The 20,519-nt window shown below is 37.1% G+C and overlaps 1 protein-coding gene across 1 annotated transcript; it reads left to right on the forward strand.

Moving 5' to 3' along the window:
• The first annotated feature begins 16,887 nt into the window (after positions 1-16,887).
• On the forward strand, positions 16,888-20,268 carry LOC143569033 (zinc finger protein VAR3, chloroplastic-like). The gene is made up of 6 exons (XM_077055038.1): positions 16,888-17,270; positions 17,761-17,863; positions 17,968-18,197; positions 18,402-18,500; positions 19,055-19,116; positions 19,273-20,268. The coding sequence occupies exons 1-6, from the start codon at positions 16,888-16,890 to the stop codon at positions 20,241-20,243; spliced, it is 1,848 nt and encodes a 615-aa protein (XP_076911153.1). The 3' UTR covers positions 20,244-20,268.
• The last annotated feature ends 251 nt before the right edge of the window (positions 20,269-20,519 follow it).

Raw genomic sequence — 20,519 nt, forward strand, 5'->3', positions numbered from 1 at the left:
CAAAAATTACAAACTTATACTTTATAGAAACTAGACTCAACCTAGTTTACTGCAGTACCCACAATCTCAACCAACTTTCACGTTTACACTTCGTTACAGTCACTTAAACATCGTATACACATTCTGTCCAGAATCTGTTTGCATCCAAACTCAACATAATAACAATCTATGAACTATCATGCATCCATATAACCCTCTAGACTCCATAAACACCATCCATGCACATCAATTTCACATTACATACAAGATTAGGGTTTGTGTTTGAACTCAAATCAAAGACACAACAATCACCATGCAACAAGATTAAATCTAGTTATCAATCATCATCCAAATAACAACAATCATATTAACCATGTACATACTCAAAATCAGCCAGCTAGGGTTTGTTATTAACCCAACAAACATCAAAATCAATCAACAAGAATGTAAAGGATGATCAATTATACATTCCTAGCACCTAGTTCTTCAATCAAACACTTGATTTGAGGGTTGTATGTGTGTATAAGGTGGACGGCAGCCAAGGATGAAGTGGGAGAGGGTTCCGATCGGACTTGTGGTGTGGGGAAAGAAAATAAGTTAGGGTTAAGGTTAAGGATATATTTATAAACACACAAGTTACACTCAAGTCCCTCCACTTCTAAGTATTACTTTTCTAGCCTAACTAACTTGTTTTTGTCTTGAGTTAACGTTTATAACCATGTTATCACATAACACATAAGTCTAACACATAATTATCACATAATTACTGTTTTGACGTTTTTCGTTTATTTATCAATCGTTTGCGTCAACTCGTTTGCGTTTCGGTGCAAATCCCGAAAGACTACACATGTAGTAAGTGTTAAGCGTCATTTAAACCCTAGTTTAAATGTAATGAAGTGTGCGTTATAGATTCAATGATCTTTAAGTTTGAATTGACGGAGTTGAGTTAACGGAGTTAACCTGAAATTGACGATTGTCACATCTCTTCTCTTGGTACATGCACTATATCAAATGTTTCGAAACACATAGCTAATTGCTTAACTATTTCTAAATATTTCGCTAAGTTTTCTGCATTCATTACATAAGAGCCATTGAAATGGTTAGCTAATAACAGAGAATCAACGTAAACTTGAAGATACATGACCTTCATATCCTTAGCTAATTGCAAACCAGCTATTAAGACTTCATATTCAGCCTCATTATTAGTAGCCTGAAATTCACAAGATATGGTTAGAGGTATAATGTCCCCCTGTGGCAATTTTAGCAGGATACCTAGACCTGTTCCTTTTATGTTGGAGGCACCATCCGTGTGCAAGGTCCAACTTTCCTTGACCTCCAATTTCTGAACTTCTTTTTCTACTTCTTCGAGTATATCCTGTATAAAATCAGCCACAAAGTCGGCAAGTGCTTGAGATTTAATGGCTGTTCTTGGCTCATACAGGATATCGTATGCACTAAGTTTTACAGCCCACTTTGCCATCTTACCTGACATTTCTGGTTTTCTCAAAACAGCTTTAATAGGATAGTTAGTTTTTACATGTATAGCATGAGTTTCAAGGTAATGTCTTAGTTTAGTTGAAGCCATTATAAGTGCTAAAATTAACTTTTCAAGATAAGAATACCTAGATTCAGCATCTAGTAGACTTTTACTTACATAATATATCGGATGTTGTTGACCTTCATGATCCTTGACCAAGACGACACTGATTGCACTCCCAGAAATGGCTAAGTATAGGGATAGAGGCTCACCATCAACTGGCTTCATTAGAAGTGGTGCTGAGAATAAGTATTCATTCAGGGATAGCAATGCCCTTTCTTGTTTCTCTCCCCATTCGAACTTTTGATTTTTTCTCAGGATATCATAGAAGTCTTTACACTTCTCTGAAGATCTTGAGATGAATCTGTTGACAGCAGCTATTCTTCTGGTCAACCTTTGGACATCTTTGACGTTTCTTGGTGATTTGATATCTAGGATGGCCTTGATCTGCTCAGAGCTTGCTTCTATTCCCCTCTTGGTGACCATGTATCCAAGGAATTTTCCTGCTTTGACCCCAAAGTGACACTTGGCTGGGTTCAACTTCATATTGTATTCATCCAGGATATCAAATGCTGTTGCCAAATCTTTGAGATAATCCTCGGCCTTCTTTAACTTTACCACCATGTCATTTATGTAGACCTCCTTCGTGTCCCCTAGTTGGTCTTTGAACATCATGTTGACTAGCCTCTGGTATGTTGCACCTGCATTTTTTAGTCCAAAAGGCATTGCAGTATAACAGTATATACCTGTGGGAGTCAATAAGGCTGTGCCTTCTTGATCTGAAGGCTCCATTGGAATTTGTTGAAATCCTGAGGATGCATCCATGAAGGTTAGCAGCTCATGGCCAGCAGTTGCATCCACCATTGAGTCAATGTGTGGGAGTGGAAATGGGTCTTTTGGACAGGCCTTATTCAGGTCTGTGAAATCCACACACACTCTCCACTTTCCATTTTTCTTCTGGACAATAACTAGATTGGCCAACCATCTACGATATTGGACCTCTCTTATCATCTTAGTTTTCAGCAGCTTCTGCACTTCTTCTTGTATGATAGTATTTCTCTCAGGAGCAAACTTCCTTCGCTTTTAATGTATTGGCCTGAAAGATTTATCTATACCAAGTTTATGAGTAATTATAGATTTAGAGATACCCGTCATATCTTCATGTTTCCAGGCGAAGGTAGAAGCTCTTTTCTTTAGGAAGGATACCAATTCCTTCTCAATATCCTCAGGAATACTTGATCCTAATAATACTTTGATCTCAGTATCCTGAGGATCCAAAGATACTTCCTTTACATCCTGTTCTTGCAGGACCTTCCCCGGCTGTTTCTACAATTGCTATGCTTGAGTAGGCTTTGTAGTCCACTTCATTGATGAAGCATAACATTCCTTGGCATCTTGCTGATCACTTTCAATTTTGAAGACTCCCCAAGGACTTGGGAGTTTCACACATTGGTGATAAGTTGAGGGTACCGCCTTCATGCTGTGGATCCAGGGCCTGCCTAATATCACATTACAACAAGATAATGAGTCAATAACACAAAATTTTTGTAGAGAGTTAGTTCCCTCAATATATATTGGAAGTTTGATTTCTCCCAAAGTGTTCTTGGTCTTGCCACTGAATCCTATGAGAACTGAGGATTTTGGGATAATCTCCGTTTCCAGGATATCCATCTTCTTCAAGGCATCCATTTGGATAATGTTCACGGAGCTTCCTCCATCAACGAGTATCCTGCGCACAAAACAGTTAGCTATACATAAAGTGATTACCAAACCATCATGGTTGGGATCCACAAGATCACATCGATCCTCCTCGTCGAAGGATATGATCCTTTGAGTTGTCAGAGAGGAAGTGCGGAGAGGTCTTTCTCCGTTGTCCATCTTTGTTTCTTTGGAACGCTTCTTAGCTGATGAATATGAGGTTCCACAAATGTCGGATCCTCCTGAGATAAAGGATACAACCTTAGCTCCGGGTGGAGGAGAAGGTGCCCTTTCAGGTATCTTGACCGGATCTTGATTCTTGTTCTTGTTTCTTCCAAACAATTCCTTCAGGTATCCTTTGCTAAGAAGGTATCCTATTTCTTTCCGAAGTGCTATGCAATCTTCAGTGCGATGGCCAAAGTCTTCATGGAATGCACACCATTTGGACTTGTCTTTGATGGATCCAAGCTTTTCATTTTTCTTAGGCCATCTGACCTTGTCACTTAAATCCTGCATGGCACATATCACACCACCAATATCAATATTGAAACAATATTCAGAGATTTTAGGATACTCTTCATCATCTTCGTCTTCTTCCACAGCATTTATCATGGGATTATCCTGCTTGGAATAAGGCTTGGGCCTAGAGAACTTCTGCGGAGTGCCTGACTTTCTGTTGGTAGACTCATACTTCGGGATAACCGAGCTTCCATGAGATTTCTTGTCATCCTCTAGCCAAAAATGTATCTTAATGCCCTGTTTCTGACTTCATCAAGATTCCTGCATGGAGTCATGACAAGGTCGTCATAAAAAGGAGAATCCTTCCTTAGTCCCATCTTGAAGGCTTCGACAACAGCTGCCATGTCAAGGTCGGGGATCTCCAAAGCTTCTCTGCTAAATCTGGTTATGTAATCCTTAAAGGATTCATGGTTATGTTGAATAGTTCTATATAAATCACTTGTCATTTTCTCAAAAGATCTACTACAAGAAAATTGATTATTGAACAAGTTAATAAAATGGGAAAATGAGGTAATAGTGTTGGAAGAAATACTCAATAACCATTTGAGGGCTGGCCCCGTCAAGGTTGAACCGAATCCTTTACAAAGACAAGTGATATAACATTTAATATATATTCATCTCGTGTACATTTTATTTATTATTTTATTAATTTTGTTCGGTTTCTCGTAAGATTTGTATACTACTAACATATTTCTATGTTTTAGGTTTCGAGTTTGAATTGTGGTGAAAAGAGGATGAAAAAGGAGCAAAAACAAGCCGAACCGGAGAACCGAGCCATCAGGAAACAAACCGGACCAGACCAGGAGGAGAACCGGACCGGCTAGGCCGGCTAGCCCCCTACCTACCGGAGCGCCGCGCAATGGGGAAGAGCAAGCCCGCCGCGCGATGCAGCGACCCCCATTCCAGAATGTTCCATGTTTTAAGCCGACTTTCGTATTTTTAGACACCTGTTGTCACACCCCGACTAGCACAATACGGAAGCGTAAAACGGGAATGTAACAGATACCTCTGTTATCAACACATTGTTTATAAAGAAACATTACAAACTAATTTACAATATATTACATTTCTTCGTTCTATCATTGTTTTACAGTCTAGACGATACAAACAAAACTAGTTCGTTAACTATACATTCTTACTACTATCGTCCTTGCTTCTATTCACGTAGCATCAACCACACACCTCAGGCAAGTAACAGGTCACCAAATCATTCCAATTTAGGTATACCTGAAAAACAGTTTAAAACGGGTCAACTACTAGAGTTGGTGAGTTTCACGAGTTTCAAGAGATCAATAATGAGTATTCACAAGTCAACACTTGTAATCATGAAATAAGTATGCATGTATGTAAATGATGTATGTGATGTAATTATGCTAAGCTACAGTGAAGCCTGGACTGTTCGTGCTGCGTGCCTCCATTTCCCACGCTCAATCAACCACTGTGGCCCCTTTCCGCCCACAACATGCCCCGGTAGCTATGTCTAACACTACATAGCTGGTTCGTAAAAATTATGGTCATGTGCAAACGCTTTTGGTGTCTCGGCAAACCGTGCCGGCTCCGTTTGGGTTTGTCAAACCAATAGTACTATTCACAAGCCACCGGCTCGAAGTTAATCACTGTGATCGTGGGGACTTTCGTGTGTTAGCACTTAGATAATTCACATCATCACATGTTCGGATAAGTATATAGATATAAGCAAACATGCTTTTCACCCCAAAAGTTCGTAAAACAGTTTAAAAGTGGGGTCATGAAACTCACGGTTTAGTAGATAATCAGTACTGTATCAGCTCGTGGTTTGCTCGGTCTGCTATCAGTAGTTCCTATAATCAATATTATAATAATATTAATATATTAATATTATTATAATCTCAATACTAAACTGGGCTGTATAACTAATCTGGGTGTAGCTGGAACGCCCAGAAAGTGGCAATAGGCTTAGGTTGTGATGTTGTTCAATGTCTAATACTTAGAACTGAACTTGGCTCAGATTCCCATTTTCCCAGCTGGGCCAAGTTGTTCGTTTACGCGTTCAGAAAACAGTTATGGAAAATAAGCTTGGGTAAATGTATTGGTTAATAAAATGATTAAGTTATAAAGAATGATCACATACTGGGGTCCCGGATTAGCCACGGGGCCCGTTTCCGTTTATACAGTTTGATTTGAGAAGAAACGCGCACAATCCATCCGGATTGTCCAGGTTTCTCATAGAAAAGTTCGTTTTTACTTAATTAATCCAAAAATATGATTTTTGATCACTCTTGGTGTTTTGATATTCCCCCAGGTTCGCTAGTCGCGAATTTGCCGGTTTTTATAAAAACTGAATTTGTTTAATATTCAGATTAGCATAATTAATTAACCGTTAATCATTAAATTAAGAAAATTTAACCACTTATCAATTAAAATATGTAGATTTTTATAAAAATATTTTTGGAATTTATTTACTGATTTATTAATTTATAAAAATTCATTTTATCAGCTATATTTCGTCTAAAAATCGTCCGTTTACCCCAAACAATTTCCAAAAATTCACCAAAAATTCCTGAATACTCAAATCATGTCCTAAAACAATCTGTATCAATTCCATAATGTAAAAAGCTCGTGCGATATTCTTTTCGGTTCAAATTTGGCTGTAAAAATTCACACGAACTCAAATAAACAAAACAATTTTAAACTTCTCCAAATGATACAAAAACTCATATGTGATCAAAATACATCAAATATGAGTTCCCAGAAAATTTTCATAATTTTTGAAGTATTTTAGCTATTTTTCCCAAATAAACGTCCCAATTCGGTAATAAATTCGCCAAATATTCTCGGATGGTTGAAAAATTACCAAATTTTAACAAGGACTTATTGACATGGTCTCTGATGTCCCTGAAAAATTTCAAGTCCTAAAAATATGCACATCATAACCTTAACCTAAATATCCCGTAAGCGAGTGTTTCGGCATTACCTTAGCGGGTTTGGCTCGTTTCCGACCTTTTAATCAAGTTTTCAGGTTCTTGTGCTTCTAAGAAAGCTAGGTACAAGTCCTATATCACAAACCAAGCAATATTTCATCAACACAACAACCCTTAACTTAGGGTTTCGGCTAGTGCACAAAAACGAACTTTTGAACCGTAAAAACGCCGTTTCAACCCTTTAATCCGTGATTATAGCCAAAAAAACTATCAAAAAAGGTTCCTTACCATGTGTATGATCAAAACATGTTTATGGACCATTTTTAGGATTTTTACACGGTTAGGAATGATTTTTAGTAACCAATACATGTTTTTATGGTATTAAACAAGTTTAAACAAGTAAAAAAGCTACTTATTTAAGTTGTTTACCTTAGGGTTTCTTGAGTTTTTGGCTGGAGAAGAAGGCGTGTCCAGAATTTTCAAGAAATGATGTTAAAAATGGATTGAATCTAGTTTAAATGTGAAAGAATAACAAAGGGGGAGGGGGGTGGCGGCTGCGGCCGGGATTCCTTATGGGCCCCCTATGGGCTGTTTTGGCCCAATGATCTGGTTTCTCCAGCCCAAACACGAAAAATCTGGTCCAAATTTAGTTCGGGTTCGGTTTTTGGCGCAAAAAACTTATCGGGTGCGTTAAACAGCGTGAAAATGAGTGTTTTTCGGCTAGTTTTGTGTAAAATTATAAAAGCATACTATATGTTTGTAAAAATCAAAAATATTTTCACGGATCGCTTAAAACATTTCAAATAAGTGTTTGGTAAGTCTTTTTCGGCTTAACGGATGATACAATGCTTGGTTTGTAACTATCTTTCGCGTTTAAATCTATAGCGGGTGGTTAAACGAGCATGTTTTCGTTTAACTTGTTTGTTATCAAACTAAGACCATACTTCTAATATTTTAGCTTGTATAGATCGTATATCACTTATAAATGGCCCCCCGAGATATCTGGGTCATAACCCGACCCGTTCGGTTAATTATTCGTTTGTTACTCAAAAGGCATTTATTTGCTTAATCGGTAAATACGTACTGAGGTGTACCTTGTGTTGGCTCAAATGTCAACCTGTTGCATATATAAAGACCCCTAAACTCACCCTTAAACATACCCTGAAGTTCCAGACGAATTTGGTGAGTTCCGAGGCATCTGAGATCAGTTTTCAGCAGCTTTGGAGTCGAAGAATCAGCTGGTGTTGCGCGTATTAGTTGAAGACGAAGAACACAGGTTTTATCTTTCGTTTTTGTTTATTTAAACACCATGAATTCTTATTTGCTTGTTTTGTTTAAACCTAAGATGCTAGGCTAAATTGCATGAACTACTTAGGCTTAAGATGAACCTACTTTGATGTTTTGATTTGAATTTGGGATTGTTTATCGTTATGGTTTTTATGGTTTAGTAAAAGATTTATTTATATTTGATTGATACGTATGGATGCTTAGGATTGTTTGATGAGTTTTATTCCATAGTTTTCCTTGGTTATTGTTTGTCATATGATAGGATTGCTATTAGGTCAATTATTTCGTGTTTTTGATTATTTTATGATTGATGTCATGATAAGGTCATAGAAATAATATTGTCAAATAAACCTAAGTGTACTGCTAACATAAAATCTGTAAAGTGTTAGGTTATTGATAAGTCCTTATTATTTAATCTTGCTAGATTTAGTTCTTTGTAAGGAGTCCGTCTAGGGTTGGTTATTTATTATTGATTATCAAATCAATTAAATATAGTAAATTGCCTTTGATTTTCGCACTGTAAGGTAGGATTTCGTTATAAAGGAACTAAGTCATAATTAATTAGGTGACCGTAAGGGAACTTGATTTTCAATACTGGTATGCGTTAAAACTTATTAGAAACCCATAGGTGTCTCTTGAGAAGGATCAGGGGTCCTGTTCAGGTTTTCTCTTAAACGCCTATTTCACGATCCCAGTTCCATAACTAAACACTTTCCCGGGTTAATTCATCACTGAAATTTAGGGGATTCTAGCCTAGGTAGTTTTCTCATCATCATCTTATTATAACAACAGACTTTGTTTTCATTTAAATTACTTGTTTTCTTAATTAGTTTTTAATTATAGTATTAAATTAGTATTTTAAATAAACCCCCCCAAACAAATATAATTAATAAGTCGTGTTTTGTAGTCGAGTCTACTTAGCTAATAAACGTAATTTAGAGAGTCTCGTGGGTTCGATATCCGGACTTACTTAGCTTTAGTAGAGTCGATCGGTTCACTTGCCGGTTAGTAGTTTAGTCGAGTTTTAGAGAGTCTAGAGTATTACTTAGTGTTTATTTTTAGTTAATTTAGTTAATAATTATTAAACTACTTCAAGCACATCAGCAAACTTCTTTGATGTCAATGGGGATGGGATTGATCTCCATCCTTTCTCTATACTGAGCTATGTGTTACTCAGGATCCTTAGTGCCATCGTACAGCTTCATGCTGGGCGTCTGGAATTTCTTGGGGATCTCCACGTCACATATAGGCCAAGTGAACCTGAATATTCTATGGCTACCTGCGGGAACTTCAGCTATGGGACGTATTATCCCCGGGATATTGGAAATCATATCCTTCATTTTCTGCAATTCCCTGGCTATCTCAGGGGATATCCCCTTATCCTACACATGTTCACGGTCAGTGTATAAATTAGCATTAAGTAAACTGTTAACGAGGTCGGGGTTAGGTCTCTGGTATCCTGAGCCTTGACGGCTAGTTCCTCCATAGAGAGTATCCTTAGGATTAGGTGATGCCTGCATAGGGATGTCATCTCCAATATGCACTTCAGAGGACACCGTGGGAGATCCTGACGAGAATATGCCGGCTGGCATGGTTGAACGAGGCTGCATGTTCATGGAGTCTGGCCTCGTGGGTCTGGATAATTCCGAGGATGCCGATGGGTAGGTTCCCCAGTATCCTGACTGCTGCTGGGACGGAATCCTTGCTGATTGTGTACCCAAGGATCTGGGATTCTGAAGGATGGATCATCCTGGAGAACCAAAATCAAGAATCCTGGGCATGATTGGAGTAGCCTCCTGCCCTTGCTTCTTTTTGATCCCTTCAATCTCCTTAAATAGCCTTAAGTTGGTCTTTTCTTGTTGCTCCATGTGTGTTTTGACCTGTTTCATCAAAGCAAAAATGTCACTGTTAGAAATAACCGGGTCTACCCGTGTAGAGGATCCCGTGAATGGTGGAAGTTCTCCTCTGGGCTGAGTATTCTTCTTCGGCAGTGGTGGAGGTCCTGGGTTGACATTTGAAGCAGCAGTGACCACCGGAGCAAAGACTGAACTGGTTTTGGTTGTGAGGCCATTGTCAAGAGAATGAAAGTGATTGAAAATGAAATAAACGGATTTCAAGAATTGAAGCACCGTGGCCCCACGGTGGACGCCAAATTGTTTTGGTCAAAAATTGACAAACACGATTTAACAATCAAATTAGTAAAATGGGACTAGGTGCTTGTAAAAATGGCTTGAACACAGAGATTTGTTGCGAGAAAAAAACCTGTTATCCTTAGGATAACAAGAAAAAAACCCCGGGTGGTGAAAACTATCACCACCGATTTATTAAGAACAAAGCGGTTACAAGCATGGAGCTGAAACTCGATCGTGATTACAGAGAATGCGAGTACTAGTAAGTCTTGTGTGTCTAGTGTGTGTTTTGATCAAAGTTTGTAGCTCTATTTATAATGAAACGAGTCTAACAACTATTGCCTATAAATTAGGAAATGTGAGACCGAATCCAATTAGCCGTTAATCATTCAATCTAACACGTTTTCCTTATCAGCCACGCTCTAATAAGTGCGAGTCTTCGGGAGATCACAGCAACGGTCTTTGACCTGGTAAACAAGGAAAGTAGCAGACAACGTGTTAGTTATATAACATAATTAGGATACCTGTTACCTTGGAGGATACCGCATCCTAAATTTGTTCTGAATATAATGTTTGCTGAGGATACTGAAAATCCGAGCCCTAACAGTATGTTTGTACTTTCTCGTTTACACAAATTGGTTATGGCCAAGGTTTAAAAGACGTTTGAGGCGTTGTTTCCTAAAGCGGATGAAAAATTAGGGTCGTGATCTGATACAATTGTCTTTGGTAGCCCATGCAACTTGTAAAATTCTCTAAGAAATAATGTTGCAAGTGAAGCGGCATTAAAAGTAGGTGGTACGAAATGAACCACGCGAACTTGCTTAAAACAATCCACAATTACCCAAATGGCCGATTTGCCTTGTGACATCCGTAATTGGGCAAATTCTTGGAGATATCCTCCCAAATATTGAAAGGAACCTATTATGGTTGCAACATGCCCACGAAAAATGTGTTGTCGTGCGTTTAAAGGTGGGAGTGATGCCCGAGTGGCCGCCTAATGTGGAGGAATGAAATGTTAGGGATTCGGTATTGCAAAGCACAAACAAACACAAATAATACTGCAAGAGAAATAATAAACGAAGATGAACACGCTAGATTTACGTGGTTCGGTCGGCTGACCTATGTTCATGTGCTGCAACCAGGATACTTTTATTATTGCTTTCTGCCTCACTCGTGACTAGGAATTACAAGTACAATGAATATATAGAGAACATACTACGTTTTACAACGTGTTCACCAAGAAAACTTATATGGGCCATGATTAAATAATATGGGTCAGGCCTGCCACTATTCTTTATTAATTAATCTGCCACAAAAGATATCTTTTAACCCAGGCCCAATTAAGTCTTAATAAACCCAATTAAATTTTTAAATGTGGTTGTCTATTTGTGTATGGTCTAGTTAAGATAAAAATCATTTCTATAAATATAAAACTCGACATTGTGTGTAACTAACTTTTTGAAAAACTAGCAACTTTTTCATACCCATCCATATCACATCATAGGTTAAAATGCTCTAAAGTCTAGAGATTTTGTATTTTCCCCCATTTTTAATAAAAGGTGAAGAAAAAAAGAAGAAAGAAATAGAAATAAATAAAGTGAAAGGAATCTATTTAGCACGGTTCCAAATAACCTCGTAGAAGAAATTCAGCCAAAGTAGTGATTGGCTTATAACTCTAACGTACACAACAATAGAAGTTAATTAGAATCTAAATTAGACACTATTTGTAGGAGGCCAAGTGAAAGCAAAGTGGGTGTTTATTATCACCAAATTTGAAATTATAGACATAAGAATTTGAAATTGGACTATCAACTATTGTTCAATATTAGTCTCAACTAACAATGTAAGTAGTGATAATTCTAACTTTCAACTTTGCTACCAATAGCAATCCCGTACTAACGGATTGTTAACTCCGTTTATTTTTAATTACAAAAAGAGTCCATGTAGTTTAGAGATATTACAAATTTGATACAAAAACCCATTTTAACCATCCTTCTATATTTCCGGTAACCACAACCACCAACTGCAACAATCACTGGCCACCACCATCCCATTTAAACCACCGTGTACCACCATCTTCGTTTTATTTATTTTGCTTGAATTACCGTGCACCACCCCAACAAATGAAATCAACCACCAATGAACCGATTTTTAGGTGAAGGAGGCGATTTCAGATTTGTGAAACACAAATCCAGATGAAGATGAAGCTGATGGGCCGGAATCGTTGGTTTTATGGCACCCAACCGGAGTTGTTACTTCATCATGAGGACGGAGTTGAAGCAATCATTCGAGGCGGCGGGCGCGGCGGCGGTTACGCGAAGATGGTTCAAGGTGGTGTGGGTGGGATGTGTTGGAATTATGGACCGGTTCGGGTAAGTCAATACGGCCAACCGGGTTATGACCCGTGAGAGTTACACCGTGAGGTAACGAACCATTAACCCGCTTAAGTTAGTTAATTGGGTTAGATACTTTAACGAGATATAATTACATGGAACGGGCTTTGGAGCAAGAGGTGGACTTATTGGCCCTATTAGGTTTATAACTAATTAGATTAGTTAAACGTAATAAAAGGTTATATAAATATATGATGTTGACATAACCTTAACTCTAAGCCAATTAACAAGTTCATCTTCTCTCTTCCTCCATCCTAGTAGCCAGCCACCTGCTTCACCGCCGCCATCACCGCTGGCGCCTGACCAGCCACCGCTGCCTATTCGCCACCGCCTGCCTGTGCCACCGCCGTTTGCCGCCGCCGGCCACCGTTGACTAGCTGCTGACTACAGCCGCTGCCGTACACCACCACCGCTGCCGTTGCCGTCGTGCACCGCCACCTTTGGTCGTTAGATCTCGTTGTGTCACCTAGCTCGGTTCATTAGCCTTCGGTGTCTCAACCGGTTAATTATTAACCGAGGTAAACTTAAATATATCGTTAGTTTAATTATATATTTATTGTTTGACTCGTACTCGTATTGTCTGTAATCGGATCCTGTCGGGTTGAGTTTCGGTGCTGATTAATTATATCCATTCCGCTGCGTATAACTATAATTAATAAGATTAATTATTATTTACCACGTTTATTGAACCGGTTTTAATAAACAAAATTTTAACTGATCACCACTGAAACCCAACAGGATGGTGGTGACCGGTGGTGGTGGTGTTGGCCGATGATGGTTGCGGGCGGACGACTGGTGGTTGTGGTCACCGGAAATACACAAGGATTGAGTACTCATTAAAGTTTAAAGTGTTTTTCTAAATCAAATTTGTAACATCCCTAAACTATATGGACTAGTTATGTAATTAAAAATAAACTGAGTTAATAATCCGTTAGTGTGGGTTATTAGTAATAAAGTTGAAAGTTGTGATTGCCACTGGTTACATTGTTAATTGAGATTAATATTGCTAATAATTTGATAGTTTGGTTTATTAAAATTCAATTTTCCTTGTTTAGATTTTTCTTATGTGTTTTGAAAGTACATGCCTTGTACTAAAATGCTTGCATGTTTCAAGAAAACGTTGGCTTAATTGCTAATGAAGGCCTTTGGTCAGAAATGGTTGGGTCCATACGGTACATTAGGGGTATGTTTTTTAAGTGTACTAAATCATGAACCCGACCAGAAGCAACCAAGACCCGAATAACCCGCGTGAAATTACCTAACCCGTTACTACTTCGAAGCCGACCTGAGATCAACCATTTGGATCTGTATTTAGGCTGAAATCCCCAAATTTGGGTAGACCTGAAGAAACTTAAAAATCCCATCTGATTTTTTATAAGGTTACTAAACGTCGCACTGTCACTGCATGCATATGAAACTGTGAATCGTTCTTCAATTCAAAATTCGATTTAAGATTGAATTGCCTTCAATCTATAAGTATGCCCTGAAATTGAAACAACTAAGCTAATAATTTGTTAAGGTTAAGCACAAAGTTACCTTCAACCTATGAAGATGCGCACTGGAATGACAATAATATATTACTTTTAGCATATGATTATAAAGATTGAAATAACAAATTTTCTATTACTAAGCATTGCATTATCTTAAACTAATTTATATGAACTGTGAATTACACAATTTGTTAAAAATAGCTCTAATCTTTGTTTACCTCTTGCCTTTGGTTCTATGCTAAGCTGTTTTATAAACACGTTATACTAAGTTAGAATATGGATATGCGTTAGTTAAAGTTGATTTGATTATGGTTTTATGAAGGCTTGTAATATGGTTTTATTTATTTATGATTTTGTTAAAAAGAATATTTCTTTACTTGTTAAACACGAAACCAACCCGAATTTACCCTACCCGAAAGCCGAACAACACGATCTTATTTAGTTAAGTTCTTGGGTCAAGTTCCTTTGACCTTAAATCTAAATAACTCAACAAGAACAACCTGAAACTTGAGAAAACTATTCGAAGAGCACACCCACGGTACGCCACTAACCACGTCAAAGTGTTCCAATGTTAAAAAAGGACACATTTGTGGTGCTTTAAATTGAATTTTAGTTGGCATATAAATTTTATCTACAATAGAAAACCTAGAACTCACTAGCGTAGACCCTTTTTAACACGCATTTCAGAAAAAAGACGAAGTCTTGAGTAGCAAAGGAAAAATGAAAGTGTTAATAGAAGGCATCCACAACTATCCAACTAAGAAAGAGATTGACTTTTTATTTTAAAGGACTATTTATTTTTGAAAGTCTGAACATGTTTTATTTTAAATCTTTAGAAGTTTATTTTAAACTTCAAATATTTTTTATATAAAGGACTGTTTAAATCCAATATGCGTGATGCCCTTGTTTTTGGGGTGTTACAGTGGCGACGGTCACGGTGGTTGTGACTATAATGACACTGTGGTAATGGTCAAGTTGCGGTTACGGCAGCGGTGATGGTTGTAGTGGTGGCCAGGTGGTGTTGAGAGAAGTATGGTGAAAAGTGAGTTAAATGAATTTAAAAAAAATACAAGGAGTGTGCGAAAGGATAATTTTGTTGTGTTTTGATTATTTTTTCGTTCACTTACAATGGCCGATTCCATTACGTTTGAAATATTTTACATTTAATTTCTTACAATGTGTTTGTGTCCCTGTGCTTTATGGTCGTGGGCACTATCCAGGTCCCATACTCAAATTGATTGATCTGCACCATTGAACTTTTTCGGCGGACCCTTTTATGCCCCTTCGTCAGTTGACTGTCATTTAACCGTTAGATTTATTAATTTCAGGGTAATTTGGTAATTACATGAATAATAATAATAATTATTATTATTATTATTATAAGCAAAAATTATGATTTGTAACCATGTGCTTTATGGATGGGCGCAAATCACCACCCCCCCCCCCCCGCCGGCCCCAAATCACTCCCGTTTTTTCCGGCGTCAAATCACCATCGTCGCCGGCGATTTTCCAACCCCAAATTACCATCAACGCTGGCGATTTTTCGGCCCCAAATCACCACCACCATCACCCGAGCACCGCCACTGTCACCCGGGCCCCATCACCGCACCCGAGCACCTCACTCTTTGCATCACCGCCACCATCCCTACCGCTTCGTTATAGTTAATCATTAATTTTTCCGGTAAATCGTTTTTGAAATTTGGTTAAAAAGTTTTTAAAAAATCAATTTTTTTAAAGTTTCGTGTTGAAATTTTGATGTTATTTGGTTGAAAAAAAACTTGTTTCGGGTTGAAGTTTCTGGCTCGTTTTGTTGAAAAGTTTAAAAAAAATCAATTTTATTATAAGTTTCGGGTTAAAATTTGTATGTTATTTGGTTCAAAACTTAAAAAAAAAAAACTTGTTTCGTGTTGAAGTTTTAGGCTCGTTTGGTCAAAGAGTTTCAGGTTGAAATTTGAATGCTATTTGGTTCAAAACTTAAAAAAAAACTTGTTTCGGGCTTGTTTGGTTGAAAAGTTAAAAAAAATCATTTTTTATAACTTCCGGGTTGAAATTTGGATGTTATTTGGTTCAAAACCTAAAAAAATTGTTTCAGGTTGAAGTTTAGGGCTCGCTTGGTTGAAAAGTTTAAAAAAATCAATTTTTATAACTTTCGGGTTATAAAATTTTACAACTTTATAAAAAACTTTCAGGGGCCAAAAATGATTTTTCCATAATTTTGAGGAGATAATTAAAAAAAACACTTAAGTTAAAACATTGGAGAAAAATCAAGCTGAAGGGTCACATAATGAAATTCTCGTTAGCAAAGGAGTACGAAGTATCTATCATAAAAGGCATAATAGTAATTACAACAAAAAGTTGGACGGAGTTATGGCGACAAGAGTTAAAGTGTGTCCGTCCTAAAACTACGATGGCACAGAGCACTCAATCTGAGAATGGGACATGTGTAGTGTCATCGCTGATAAACATAGGAGCACAAATCATAATTTCTCTTAATAAAAATATATTTTTTATTCACTTACAATAGCCAATTCCATTGCGTTTGTAATTTTTTTGGCGGTGTGAAAAGAAAAAAAAATTACTTTTGGCGGTGTGAAAAGAAAAAAAAATTACGTAGGGGGTGTTAACTAGTTTTTAAAGGTGGTGTTTGATATTCCTTATTTTATCTTATATAATTTTTTATTAAGCTAATAAGTTACTAAAGTGTAACTTATAGAACTTTTTTTCTCGCAGTATAAACAATCTTAAACACATTATTACTTTTTAAAATGTTAATAAATTATAATCAAATACATTATTAATTTTCAAAATGTTAATAAGTTATAATTTGACGAAAATAAGCGATCCCAAACACCCTGAAATAAGGCGAGGCTTAACCCGGCACTATTTGGTGTTGCAAAACAATATCCGTCCGTGTTGGGTTTATCTTATCCGGCGAACCAACTCTTTTCCGACCAAATGTTGGCGGCTTCATCTAAACTATTCATCCTCTTCGACGGCCCACTTGCTCTTTTAAACCACCGGCCGTCCACTCTCCGCTTATCTCACCACCGCTATCCATCCACTCCACTCTCCGTCGTCCTTAATTCACAATTTCCGATCAAACAGTTTCACTCCAGATCCAGTAACACACCGGAAAAGAATAATAATATTCCCGCCGACGATGTTCCGCCATCACACCCGTGGCCGGAGTGGTCCGAACTACTCGAATTCATCTCAGGCTCCGATCCGGACAGGAGCATCAAGGATCAATTCGTGCCGAATGAGAGCTTGTCAATGGAGTTTGTGGATGTCGCCTGTTCCTTTCTAGGCTTTGCACAAAGTAGACCTCATATCTTAGGGTTTGTATTTCTTCCTAAATTCAAATCAATTATTTTATTTTTGTTTCAAATCAGTTATCTTCTATACTGTTTGTTTATGTTGTACCAATTATTGATAAGCCCTAATGTTGTATCATTTCTCAATGAATTGTTAATAATGGTGTAAAAAAAAATCAAAACCGAACCCATATTTCTGAAATTTCAAATACGATTCCTATTTGGATTTGGATAGTTCTTTTAGAAAATTTTCGGATATCCAAATTATCCGATTTTTTTTTTAATTTTTAAGTAATAAATATTAATTTGAATTTTCGGATATCCGAAATACATTTTTTAAATATTAAATTATAAATATTTCCCCCACAATTCAGATAATCGTTTGGATATCTGAATCCACATTTTGGATACGGATTCGGATATTGAAATTCACTATCCGAACTTTTCGGATAACCAGAACTCAGGATATCCGAGTTTGAATACCCCTAGCTGATGTGATTTTTGTTGTGCTCAGGTGGCTTCCTAAGGATGATATACAGGTGCTTGTAAACAACGGGACTCCATTTCTTTTCAAAAATGCTATTGAAACTGAGAAAAGGATCAGATCTTTCTTACAGGTTTGTATCTGGTAGTGTAAGAATGCTGCATTCACAATTCATGATTGATTTTTTGTGTTTTCTCAATCTAAACGAAAATTATGAGTGAAATTGAACAATTAAAGGGGGACGAATCAAGTGAAGCAACGACGTTGGACTTGATGAAGTACATATTGAGTTATGCAAGCAATCCTATTTTTTATCCTGAAAGAAACATTAAGGAAGCTACCGAGTTATCTGCCAGAAATTTGTTGAGGAAGATGGCTAATTTTAATGGTAGCGAGGAAGATGATCAAACATCAACAAATCTTGAACAAAATAATACCGTCAAGAGAGGCGACTGGAGATGCCAAAAGTAAGTTTTTTCTTGACATATAGATCTGTTTAAGGGTTATTTTTGTCTTTAACCCATTTTTGGGTTCAGAAAGTTACTGATAGTTGTTAATTGCTTGGTGTATTTGTAACAAACTGGATATGTGTATATATTAATAAATTGAACAAAAAAGTGTTTTTGCGTCAACCATCCAGTACTAAAATTGTTGGAATATTTATCGAGCAGGTGCAGTTTCATGAATGTTGCAACGAACGCTAAATGTATTGAATGTGAGGAGTTAAGACCGCTAAGACAATTGACTGGCAATGAGTGGGATTGTCCCAAGTGAGCCTTTCTTCCCCTTATTCTATTCTACATTTGCTAGTTGGTAAAAATGTTATTGCTAGTTCTACGTCACAGAAATTGATTTGTACACAACAAACAATGATCACTAGAAAAAGACAAAAAAACAGTGTATCATATATTTGTATGTAAGGGTAAAACTGTCAAATAAAAATTACGTAAGGGCTAGTTGCACAAAAAGTTAACCAATTGTTTATTTCACAAGGAAAATCTCATTTTCAGAATTTGGTTTTAAGGTATTCTTCACCCTCGACTGTAGTTAACCGAAAAAGTCAACATGGCCAAAGTTATCGACACTATTTATCATTTTTTACCTGATCACCTATAACTCTATAAGTATAACCTTAAATCACAGTTTTATGAAGTTTAGTGGACTTTAATTGGGTACCTTTTTTTGTTGGTGTATAAATCATTTTACTAAACATATTCAGGTTTCATAAGTAAAAAAAATTAAATAAAAAATGTTGAAAATTGATTTTTCATGTTATTAGCTATATTTCATGATATTGACGCTTTGATCTGTCTTCTTTTCCCAGATGTAACTTTTTTAATCATGGAAGAAACATCTCATGCTTAAAATGCGAGTGTAAGAGACCAGGTGAGGCTCTGTTACCCCTTACGCAAGTAAAAAATTCTGGTTATGCACCCTTTGTGCCTTTACCAGCTGACATGTTTGCAAAAAAACCAGAAAATATAAAAGCAAGGAATTTTGAACCAAAATCTAATGTTTCTGATACCAATTCTGAAAAATCAGTTACTAAAATTGAAAATCAGATTAAAGATACTGCTGAAGACGAGAAGTTAGAAAAATGGTTCAACAAAGTTGCTGTGTTGCATAATGTCACAGATTTAACGAGTGTTATTTCAGACGATGATTTTCCTGAAATCATGCCCATGCGTAAAGGTGAAAACCGGTTTGTGGTTAGTAAAAAGAAAGACAGATCGTTGAATTCCCCGACATATAAGCAACAACAAGAGATTGAACAAGAAAAAAAGACCAACTTTGTTCCTTTTGTTCCATTTCCACCTGGTTATTTTGCTAAAAAAGACGATAATCAGAAGTCAATAAGCACAAATTCAAGTCAAGAGTCACACGAGAATTCGATTGAAACTGCAAAAGACAGTAATCATGGGCAAGAAACAAGAAATACTCAAATGAACAGAAGTGAAAGTAGACCCAAAACCTTAAATGGTGATCGGGTCAACCCTGGAAACCCAATTTTGAGTAATGACCCGTTGGATATGTCTGACGAGGCTAAAACGTCTATAAGCACGAATTCAACTCAAATGTCACCTGGGAATTCAATGAAAGCTGCAAATGATAATAATCTAGTGGAAGAAACAGGAAATACTCAAATGAACAGAAGTGAAAATGGACCTGAGATCTTGAATGAAGATCGGGTCAACCCGAATTTGAGAAATGGGTTTCGAGGGTCGAGCCTAGAAGGGTCAGCGGTCAAGGAAACCGACCCGTTGGATATGTCTGAAGAGGCTAAAGCAGAAAGATGGTTTAGGCGAGTTGCACAAATTAAAGATATTTCAGAATTAAGTCAAATACCCGATGAGGATTTCCCGTCGATTATGCCAATGAGAAAGGGGGTCAACCGGTTTGTGGTTAGTAAGAGGAAAACACCGTTAGAGAGGCGGTTAAGCTCTCCTGAGTATAGAAAGGATCTTAGGACAGTGAGATCTGAACCGTCGAAAAAGGATGATGATGACAGTTAAAAGTACTTACCCTCTATATTGTAAGTTCATTCTTTTGAGTAATTTTTGAAACACTTGTTTGATGATTGGCATGACAATGAAATCAATAATCAATTGATTATTAGTTTTGCAACATCCAACGCTATTATAGCTTAGCGTAGACGGGTTTAATTGTGAAGTTCTTTTCTTATCCCAAACAAACACCAAATTAAAATATGCTTGTTGAATCTACAAGCAACTGCATATGTTTTCATCCTAATTTTAGACATACATAGGAAGCATAACAAAACTCTACAA

This window comes from Bidens hawaiensis, unplaced genomic scaffold (genome assembly GCF_021521415.1).
Source record: "Bidens hawaiensis isolate Kalapana, Puna unplaced genomic scaffold, B.hawaiensis_p1.1 tig00024293_1, whole genome shotgun sequence".
NCBI lineage: Eukaryota > Viridiplantae > Streptophyta > Magnoliopsida > Asterales > Asteraceae > Bidens > Bidens hawaiensis.

Excerpts from the sequence above, each read along its gene's own strand:
- LOC143569033 (XM_077055038.1), top strand. The coding sequence starts at position 16,888 with ATGTTGGCGGCTTCATCTAAACTATTCATCCTCTTCGACGGCCCACTT. Across the intron at positions 17,271-17,760 it reads AGTAGACCTCATATCTTAGG|GTGGCTTCCTAAGGATGATA; the intron begins GTTTGTATTTCT and ends TGTTGTGCTCAG. Across the intron at positions 18,501-19,054 it reads AATGAGTGGGATTGTCCCAA|ATGTAACTTTTTTAATCATG; the intron begins GTGAGCCTTTCT and ends TTCTTTTCCCAG.